Source organism: Lottia gigantea, assembly GCF_000327385.1.
Source record: "Lottia gigantea unplaced genomic scaffold LOTGIsca_11, whole genome shotgun sequence".
NCBI lineage: Eukaryota > Metazoa > Mollusca > Gastropoda > Lottiidae > Lottia > Lottia gigantea.
In genome coordinates this window covers 2,566,531-2,577,441 of record NW_008707001.1, presented here as the reverse complement: position 1 = coordinate 2,577,441, position 10,911 = coordinate 2,566,531, and the positions used below count along the sequence as shown (strand labels likewise).

Below are 10,911 nucleotides of genomic sequence, written 5' to 3'. Positions count from 1 at the left end.
CTGTAAAACTGACTGCTCTGAATACCCAGTACCTTTAGTGTGCATGTGCTGTTATAAGAACAACAGACAAGGTTCACCTTACATTGCTCTTAGAAAAATAATATTCTATCGTACTTAATCTGTGTTTTTCAGCTCGAATACATTTTAAATTCGCGTTTAAGGTCCATAATCTGTGTGTATCAATCAAATACAATGAGTTTTACACCCTTCATGCATAAGCCAAACAAAATACTATTAAATAACGAATCGTCATGGCTTACTTATTTCTGTGTCACATTTCTTGCCAGTATAATCAGGCTCACAGATACACAGAGCTCGAACTGAGCCAAATGTTTCACATCGTCCATGTTGGCTACAGAAACCATCACATAGATCAGCTTTCCGTGTACATCTAAAAATATATACGATTTATAAATAGCCATTATCTGTACTAAGCACCACATATACATATAACATACACATACTAAATTACATACATATTACAATCACATAGTACATACTACGTACACATACCACATAACACATACTACATATTACGTACACATACTGCATACTACGTACACATACTGCATACTATATACCACATAACACATACTACATATTACGTACACATACTGCATACTACGTACACATACTGCATACTATATACCACATAACACATACTACATACTACGTACACATACTGCATACTAAGTACACACACTGCATACTATATACCACATAACACATACTGTTTACCACAATCACATAGTACATACACATACAACATACTACGTACACATGCTGCATACTATATACTACATAACACATACTGTATACCACATACACATATTACATGCACATACTACATACTACGTACACATACTACGTACTAAGTACACATACTGCATACTATATTCTACGTAACACATACTACCAACTGTATACCATATAACATACTGTTTACCACATACACATGATTGGCTGTAGACAAATAATAGAGTTACTTTGGACTAAATAACAATGAATACATGAACCATTGACTCGAATATCCTAGTAGCAAATATACTGTATAATTACCTGGGTTGTTCATACGATGGTGTTTCACAGATACATGTTGCAGAATCAATATTATCTTGACAATACCCATACTCAGTACAGGAATTAGCATCACAGTTATCAATATTGTCCTTTTCACATTGTTTTCCAATAAAAGCTGAATTTACAAAATAGATAACAATATCAAAATAAGAGAGCACTTCAAATATTAAGAAAGAAACGGATACAAAAAAATACAAAAAATCATTATTAAAAGAAAAAATTAAATTACAGTCACTGGGTTAGGCCAAGGTTATTGTGATGAATGTTCAAGATAGAGAGCCGGGGTTAGATTTTAACTGTAGTCGCTACATTAGATACAACAGCTAATAAAAGCAGAAAGAAAGTTTGGTCTAATTTTATTATAGAAATTAGTTAACTGAATAAAACATGAAGAATAGGAAGTGAAACATATTGAAATTGAAACTATATTATATTCGTCACGTCTGAGAGGTTTCAATGATGCGGAATCCAACTTTGTAATGAATGAAACGTATTTTAAACCAAACGATACTAACAGATAGATGCATAGCAACATATTTTCATAATGTCAAGCTATTACGAACGCCGTCTTATACCTTGACTGCATTAGCCAACTTTCTGGTATCACGGAATTCAGCCATTGACAGAATTACTTTAAACATTATGGCCAGGTCTCCGATTAGCTGTATTTGCTAGCGTAAAATACATTTACAACAAAATCGCGGCATTTACAACTTCTTTCATTCAGGTTAATATTGCATATATCAAGGTATAAGACGAAGTGCGTAATAGCTTGATCAATGTGAAGACATGAGATAGAGATGCTGTTAGACATAGGTTATAGAAGTATTCAATGACATGTAAAATACTTACAATAAGTTGTATTACATTTTTTCTCAGACAAAGTGTATTTATCATTGTCTGACTTTGTAATACTGTCTTGCGGACCATACAAATAACAATAGTTGACATTAAAAACAGCGAAAATCGAATAGACGCAATCTCTCTTGTCGAGACATAACTGTTGACAAGCTGCACCATCTGCTACTCCTTTCTGAGTTGAAAAGGAACTCGCGCCATTTAATCCGAATGCTCCAATAACCTCCATTCTACACGTTTCTTCTACAATTATACATGGAAGGATACATCGATTGATAGGAATATGTAATCCAAAGTCAAAAGTTGCAACTGAATATTTAAATGAAAAAGGTTACAACCAAATGAAGTTTCTAAAACAAGGTATACTTCGTCTATTGACTTTATAGTAAAAACCAAAATTCACGTCACAATATTCATAAGATTAAATACAATATCAGTATATGCACTATGTTAAATGGGCAATTCAGGGTCAGCCTCTTTCCGGGTAAGGGGGGCATAATTTAACAGGGCTTTGTTAATGCTTTCCAAGAATATTCTGAAAGGCACACTCGATCGCGAATTTTCTGTTACCAATTCTGAATCCGTTATGGTATCGACTCAAATCCGATTAATATTGATTACAATTTCGCTTTCTGATATGTATAATCTTCTACACAAGTTTTCCAAGAAGGGTGTAGTGATTCTAATGTCGGTCTAATAAGTAGTTGTAGTTTCGAATGGTGTTACAGAAAAACAAACCTGCAGGACATTCACATGTATACCCCGAAGTAGAAGATCTGCATATTCCATTATTCCAGCATGGTTGCGACTGACAGTAATTTATTTCTTCATCGCATAATCTTCCTGTATAACCTTAAATTATAAACAATAATATAAAATCATTATCTTTCTGTATAACCTTAAATATAAACAATAATATAAAATCATTATCTTCCTGTATTACCTTAAATATAAACAATAATATAGAATCATTATCTTTCTGTATAACCTTAAATATAAACAAATATAGAATCATTATCTTTCTGTATAACCTTAAATATAAACAATAATATAGAATCATTATCTTTCTGTATTACCTTAAATATAAACAATAATATAAAATCATTATCTTCCTGTATTACCTTAAATATAAACAATAATATAAAATCATTATCTTCCCGTATAACCTTAAATATAAACAATAAAATCATTATCTTTCTGTATAACCTTAAATATAAACAATAATATAGAATCATTATCTTTCTGTATAACCTTAAATATAAACAATAATATAAAATCATTATCTTCCTGTATTACCTTAAATATAAACAATAATATAAAATCATTATCTTCCCGTATAACCTTAAATATAAACAATAAAATCATTATCTTTCTGTATAACCTTAAATATAAACAATAATATAGAATCATTATCTTTCTGTTTAACCTTAAATATAAACAATAATATAAAATCATTATATTTCTGTTTAACCTTAAATATAAACAATAATATAAAATCATTATATTTCTGTTTAACCTTAAATATAAACAATAATATAAAATCATTATATTTCTGTTTAACCTTAAATATAAACAATAATATAAAATCATTATCTTCCCGTATAACCTTAAATATAAACAATAATATAAAATCATTAACTTTCTGTTTAACCTTAAATATAAACAGTAATATAAAATCATTATCTTTCTGTTTAACCTGAATAATAAATAATAATAAACATCATTATTGTAATATAAACAATACTCTTTAACAATGAGAAACTATAAAAATCAGACATTTCGTACAGGACAGACACAAATTGTTGGAACAAATTACTGAATCGCTGCGTTCTAGCATGTACAAAAAAATACCTACATACAGCAGTGACTATGTTTGTCGTACTGGGATATCATTGTAATTATTGTAATAAAAGAGCGTACCTTGATGACATATGCAAACAGCTTGGTGATTGATATAGGAACAAGTACCATTTCCGCAGGAAATTGAACCACATTCTGGTGCTGAAAATGCAAGTTACTTTGATTAAGGGCAAATACAGTTAGAGCGTATGCAATAATCAATCAAGTGCGATAGAGTTGAGGGGATTTACTTACAGAGTTGTACCAAAGAGAAGGTTTCGTCTAAATCAGTCAAGAATTTTGTCTTCTGGAATGTTAACGAGCTAAAAACAAACAGATGACTGTATATATGCCCATGTTAATGTGTAGGCGTATAAAAGCCACCCCTCGAGTTTATTGTGGTACTGGGTGAGATACAAGGACATTGAAAAATATCCGGAAATGTCTTGATGGATTCATTAACGGTTAAGCTTTGTATCGATACCAAAAGTTTTGCCAGTTTGCTTTTATAGTTTGCAAGTTTGCTGAAAATTTTTAAAAAAATATCGATCCTAAAATGTGATCTTTTGTCTCTAATCGTGACGATATCACATCTGTATGTCACGTCCGAGGAACGGGTAGGGGAAGAGTTATCGTGTTATTGAAACCTACAATGATCATGGCATCAGTAACCAGTTCAAAAGTGGGACTTACATTGTGTACAGTTCTCATTGGAAATTGACGCCATCTCTGTTGTGATTTGATTTTTTGCGCATTCTGTGCATGTCTTCGCAGCACCTGCTGCAGAGTAAAAATGTCTTGGACAAGCGGTACAATCTTCAAATCCAGTGGTTGAATAGTAACCGGGTTGGCAGGGCGCTGAAATAGGATGTGACAATTTCATTATGATGCTTTTTTGAAAAGGATCAATGGAAAGAGTAAATTTGTAAACGGGGTGTCGAACAGGGGGTCTTATTTACAAATACTGATTACATATTTCAATAAGAATCAAATTAGTTCTACAATCAGTGTTTTGATCAGATTAAAAGGGATTGTAGAAACCTCTTTAAAATCCCGTTAACAAGCAGGTCTAAATGCAGATCTAGAAGTTACGCATCCTGTCTTTTTTTTAAATCTGAACAACTTCTTAATCATTCATCATCAGGTTTAGAGTGAAATATATACAGTAATGAAGCACGAAAGAAGAAAAAATGTAATTTAATTATCCAGGCATGAAATTCTAACAATAGTTTGTAAATGTGAAATCTCCATGAATTGTAAGTCATTGATTAGCAAATACTTGAATACCTCAAAATTGGAACAAAAACATTAGCTTTCACAATTTAATTTTCAAACAAGCAACGGTTTAATTCAAATTTTTGGTTTATTTTCTAGGTCTACTTTCACTTTCCAGGACTGCCTCCATCATTGTCAACTTTTAATATTAGTTATTAACAATGCAAAACCTAATTTAATACTGAAAACACAAGCATATTTCAGATATTGAGGGAAAACCTTTCGTCAGATCATGGATAGCTAGTGGAGTCAAGCATATGCCATATTAAAAATGGTACAAATAAATCAAGATACCAACCTTTACACCCCGCCTTCGAGTTCACTCCGTTAACACCAAGGGTTGATCCTCCGTCAGGACAAGGCGAACACTTGACGTTATCTACTTTAAACTGATCGACAGGGCAGGCCTCACAGAATCCTTCTATTCTGTAAAAACCGTCAGGACAGTTCTCTGTAGATAAAACAAAATATAAAGAAATAATTGATGAAATATCCACACTATGAGTGCTTTTATTCACAAGGTTGTTGATGGCTGTTATTATTATTTTTAAAGAGGCATTGGCTTGTTGGACACATTCACATTTGACTTTCGAAGAGTATTTGTAAGTATTAAATTCCTCTCGTGAGTAATAATTGATAATAACTCGAAACCAACCTATACAACTGGACTGAAGTCGTCGTGGGGACACAGATTCGATTGCATTCACACATTTCTTACAGCTCTTCTGATTGGCCATATCTTGGTATTCGCCAGTAAGACAGTCTTCACATGATTTACTGGTCGAGTTGTAAAATGTTCCTGGTCCACATGGCACTAAAAGATAACAAATTGATAATCACTCCATGAAATGGCCAGGTCCTTTTGTTGTCTTCAACCAGCAAATTAATCGCAGACAGGGCAAGAGGATTTTTTTTTTAATGGTTATAATCATCACCATTTTCACAATGTCAAGTTTTTACGAAATGCGTCTGATACCTTAACTTCATTAGCATTCAGTCAGTGCAGCGATTTGATTGGATTGTTGCTAATGACTTTTCGTCGATCAAATCAGATCACTAACATAGTCCAAATATTTAACATGAGTTAAACCTTATTGCTTTTAAATTTGAAGTAAAGTTCCTGTTATACTTACAGCAGACAACGTTACTATCGTCACTGGTGACTAGTGAATAACCTTCATCACTGCAGCTATTTCCAGACTTGACAATTTCGAAATTTTCAATATCCGAATCACCACAATCAGAGTTATCGAAATCAAAAATTTCTACAGAATACGTTTTCAAATTATCTTCACATTGTGTTAATTTCATTTGGTCAATATCGGTATCTAATACTCTTAAAACAGCGCTTACATCCGCCTAAAATAGTAATTTACAAATTGTATATTTCCTACGTGAATGAACCCCTCTCAAAATAAGGTAATTCGAAACTTTCAATTGAACGTCAGCAGCTTCCTCCATCAGGCATTCGAATTAAAAAAATTCACAACGGAACACATAACTTTGTCTGGTCATGCTTTACAAGATAATGGCGGAATGAAGCTAGATTTGTGTGTGTGGTTTCTTTAACCATCCGTAAAGGTTTGGGCAAAATATCAGTCAATATTTGTAGACAGTTCTACTTTATATGAAACAGCATTTGGACTGCTACAGTGGTCAAATTTAAATGATCCAAGCTTCAATACTAACCTTTTCAAACGCTGCTGAATTCTGCTCAGCAACTAGATTTTCAACAGCCAACTTGTAATTTACATCTAACGATTTTTTACAAGCTTTGTTCAAACGAGAGTCTGTTTTGGTCAATTCAGCTTGAAGTTTTGTTCGGAATGAGTTTTTACAACTTGAAATAGGTGCACCAAATTCATATATCATCTTTATAGAATAACTATATACAGGAACCTTGGAAACTGAAAAATAAAAAAACGAAATGTTTCCAATAAAACCTAGTCATGACTATATATGTAATAACTAAATAAGATACAAGATACTACAAGACTAATACAAGTGATAGTTTCTGGCATACACACACTTTATATATTTGAAGACACAAACTACGTGTACCTCTATTGTAGATGCAAAAAAAGCCGAATTTATTTCGAAATTTAATGGTGAGAGTAGGAGGGAGGAATTTTGTCATAATTTCTGTTTCTATGAAGTAAGCGCACTCAAATTAAATACTCACCAAGACAATCTTCATTAGCATCAGAACCAGACCAAACTGCACTACCAGTGCAAGACGAAATCGATGTGCTGTTTCCACTCTTAAAATATGCTCCAGATTTACAGGTTGTTTTGCAGTTCAAAGCTTCTAAATTTCCTCCACAGATTCTGTTAGCATTAACCAAAGGTACCAACGTTTCTTCCAAACATGCATCGGCTGTTGATTAAAACAGAATCAGATAATGCAATTTATTCCGAAATAAAATTACTCATTAATAAGCATAATTCATTTATCTATATTAGAATACTAATTTTATAAAACATTTTATTTATTTATTAATAAAATTATACATTGCAATATAAATAACATACTTTAGAAATATTTTCAGGTTAATTTTACAAATTTTTTTTACAAAAAAGCGGAATGTTTCTTTAATAAGAAGAAATAACTAGAAAAGTAGAAGCAGGGACCTGATGTCTAAACGTTCTGTTATACTTCTGTGATGTTCCCCCATATACTCACCCGCGTCTCCTGCACTATAGCCAATTTTTACTCACCCTTAACTCCGACTAAAAATGTACACTGCGAAGACTGGCCCTGTTTCCCTGTAGCAGTACCGGTAACTTGAGTAAAGGTGTTAATGTTAGAAGTATCGTACTGTAAAGTTTTTGGGTTAATGGTCAAGTCACCATTTGATGTAATGTTCTCAACCAAATTTATCGACTGTGAACTTCTAACCATCACAGGCAGAGTCAGATGTGTTGGACACGTCAATGTTGGTCTCGGATCAACTTAAAGAAGAAAACATTATAATCACTATTATGATTGAGAGATATAGACTATACACGCCACTTCCCATTATGTCCCTCCCAATTTGACCTTTTTTTATTCAGCCGTTTACCCATTTCATTTAACTTTTTTCATTTAATTCCTGACCGTTCTGTCCCCTTCCCATTTTGTCCCTTTTTCCCCCTTCGCCTTCCTACCAGTTCTCTCCTTTCCCAAATGCACATGGGACAGGAACTCAAATTAGAACAAGTATGATTATGTAGCCTAGGCTTTCAAAAAAAAAAAAAACAAAGAAAGGGCGAAGTGGGAGGACGAAAAATCGGAAAGGGTGAAGTGTAAAGTGACAAAATGGGAAAGGGGTGAAGTGGGAAGACACCCCTATTTGTACATGTTTATGTCAAATTGTATTTAACGATTGTATTAGAATATGCTAAAATTGTACATTCTAATTCTGCAATTGGACTTTAAAATTGCACATAATTTTCATTCCCATGTACTCGATTATCTTTCCATTGTACATAGATATTCTTTAAATATTTTTGATTAAGGAAAAACGAAATCCAAAAAATGTACAAAATTATCCGATGTCCAAAATTGCTGTGAATAAAATGGTTCAAAATTTCAACCACTTATGTCACAAATGTATTAGAATATAAAGAATCCAGTTAATTTTACCTACCAGTTTTAACCTTATATTGGACTATACATTCCACTGTGTTATCTTCACCGTCAATGGCTTGATATGTTATATTTCGATCTACTAAAAACCACATTTTCGTACTCTTTACTGTATACTCTACAGTGACAAAACCCGAGTTATCAGTAGCTGTGGGAACGGTTAATGTTATTTCTTCTAATGGATTCACCATGATAGGAGAACTTGGACAATCTGTAAACTCAGGTGGCATTGTATCTGAAAGAAGGTTTAAATACATCTTCTATTAGTATTATATAAAAAGCCAGATGACAGATGACATGGTTCTAAAGGCAAGATGTGTAATGAGGACCAGTTTTATATCAGTATATTATATCACATTGACATCATTAAAACCCAGTAGATATGTTAGGTTTTGATAAAACTAAGACAACTAGGACAAGACATGACAGAATCTAGTCCATATAAAAATGACAAAAATCTGACCAAGAGAATTGTGTTAAAATATACCTAGGCATTTAGGGACCGTATCATTCCATTTGGCATCATTTGCAGTGCCTGCAATACATCCCAATGTTACATCTGGAACTGGTGAATAACCCGGTCTCATACATCGATAGTTTATAGTCTGTCCTATACCATAACCATCTGTAATCTGTTCAGCATTCGCTGGTGTTCCAGGGTCCGAACAACGAGCACCTTCAAACAAAATTATCATGTGAATGACATGAAAATGATATGATAATGACATGATAATGATATGATATGATAATGATATGATAACGATATGATAACGATATGATAATGATATGATAATGATAATGATAATGATATGATATGATAACAGTAACGGTCATGGTAATGATATGATAATGATACGATACGATACGATACGATACGATACGATACGATATATGATATGATATTTTAGTTCACCAGCTGTTTTGATAGTATGTTGTTTAGATTTCGGTTCGTTTTGCGGTTCGGATCGTTAGTACTTGACTTATTTTAGACCGAACATCTGTCTCTATTCCAGCCTCTGATAGGTATTTGGACAGATATCAGCTGGTGTCAAAGTATCAAGTGTCAAGAGGATTGAATAGAAGCAGATATTTCGGACTAGGCTTATTTATGAGTATGATTTTGATATGATAATGGTATATATTACATACATATATGACCATGATATGATCATGATAATAACCTTTGATGAAAAAAAAACCCAGTTCAATCAAAGCAAAAAATCTCCGATTGAATTAGAATTCACTTTCCACATGATTTCAATTTGAAATTGTAATTTGTTTATCCATCCATGCGCGTCACTTATTATATGATGAGGCATTTGGCTACCTTCAGAGAGTCGTGTACTGTTTCAAATACGTTTTGTTACATACACCACTACGGTTAAATTTATAATATTTTAGATTTGTCTTTACACCTACCAGAACATGTTAAATTGCCATATCTCCATCTGCCAGTCGAGTCACAAACTACTGTAGTATTCTCGTGGTCCATATCTGATGATCCAAGCAATGTAAATTGATCCATACATTCAAACATAAAACTTTGACCAACGTATGTGTTTGGTATAGCTGTATATTTTGCTCCCGGAATTGGTAAACGTGGACCACAGTCAATGACTAGAATAAACAAAAATGAATTTATTTAAAAAGAAGGGGAAGATTTGTGAATAGCGTTCAAAGTCGAAGGACTAGCTGGTGAACAGGATTTTTGTAAAATTCTACTGCAAGTATTTCAAGGAAACCTATTAAGACATTGTGACTGGTATAGAGAATACTAACTGGAAAATTGGGCCGAGTATAAAGACGACTACTGAGACATTGAGACTCGTATATAATATACTTACTGGGGCATTTGAACTCTATAGAATATACATACTGGGCCATTGGGCATAGAGGAGACTTTCCGTGGCAGTGGGGCTGATATAGAGAATACTTACTGAGACAGCGGAGCTGCTTACTGAGATACTGGGACTGTCCCAAAGAATACTTATTGAGACAGGTATTGGGCTGGTATAGAGAATACTAAGTGAGACAGCTCCTTGTTAAAAGAATGTTTACTGAGTCATTGTGCATACTTATTGAGACAGCGGGGTTGGTTTAGAGAATACTTACTGAGACAGTGGTACTTGTATAGAGAATACTTACTGAGACACTGGGACTGTTACAAAGAATACTTACTGAGACAGTGGGTCTGGTACAGAGAATACTTACTGTGACAGCTCCTGGTTTAG

At 33.2% G+C, this 10,911-nt stretch overlaps 3 protein-coding genes across 3 annotated transcripts in view; all 3 read right to left on the bottom strand.

The window, feature by feature from the left end:
* LOTGIDRAFT_109954 (hypothetical protein) overlaps nt 1–2,791 on the bottom strand; it is a gene marked incomplete at both ends in the record, with an annotated part of 42,808 nt that extends 40,017 nt beyond the window's left edge. The window contains 3 exons of the mRNA XM_009047162.1: nt 261–391; nt 1,060–1,195; nt 2,677–2,791. Coding sequence (XP_009045410.1) covers nt 261–391; nt 1,060–1,195; nt 2,677–2,791 — 382 coding nt within the window. The remainder of the gene's footprint in view (nt 1–260; nt 392–1,059; nt 1,196–2,676) is intronic.
* On the bottom strand, nt 2,792–3,909 carry LOTGIDRAFT_156527 (hypothetical protein; the record flags this gene model as incomplete). Its single annotated transcript, XM_009047161.1, has 8 exons — nt 2,792–2,836; nt 2,882–2,926; nt 3,015–3,104; nt 3,145–3,189; nt 3,235–3,279; nt 3,320–3,409; nt 3,500–3,634; nt 3,859–3,909. The coding sequence occupies 8 exons, from the start codon at nt 3,907–3,909 to the stop codon at nt 2,792–2,794; spliced, it is 546 nt and encodes a 181-aa protein (XP_009045409.1).
* A 468-nt stretch (nt 3,910–4,377) lies between these two features.
* LOTGIDRAFT_156526 (hypothetical protein) lies at nt 4,378–10,564 on the bottom strand (the record flags this gene model as incomplete). The annotated part of the gene is made up of 12 exons (XM_009047160.1): nt 4,378–4,424; nt 4,471–4,635; nt 5,351–5,503; nt 5,708–5,866; nt 6,186–6,411; nt 6,742–6,959; nt 7,235–7,429; nt 7,771–8,004; nt 8,682–8,915; nt 9,168–9,356; nt 10,100–10,297; nt 10,525–10,564. 12 exons carry the CDS (start codon nt 10,562–10,564, stop codon nt 4,378–4,380), a joined length of 2,058 nt encoding a protein of 685 aa, XP_009045408.1.
* Between the last annotated feature and the right edge of the window lie 347 nt (nt 10,565–10,911).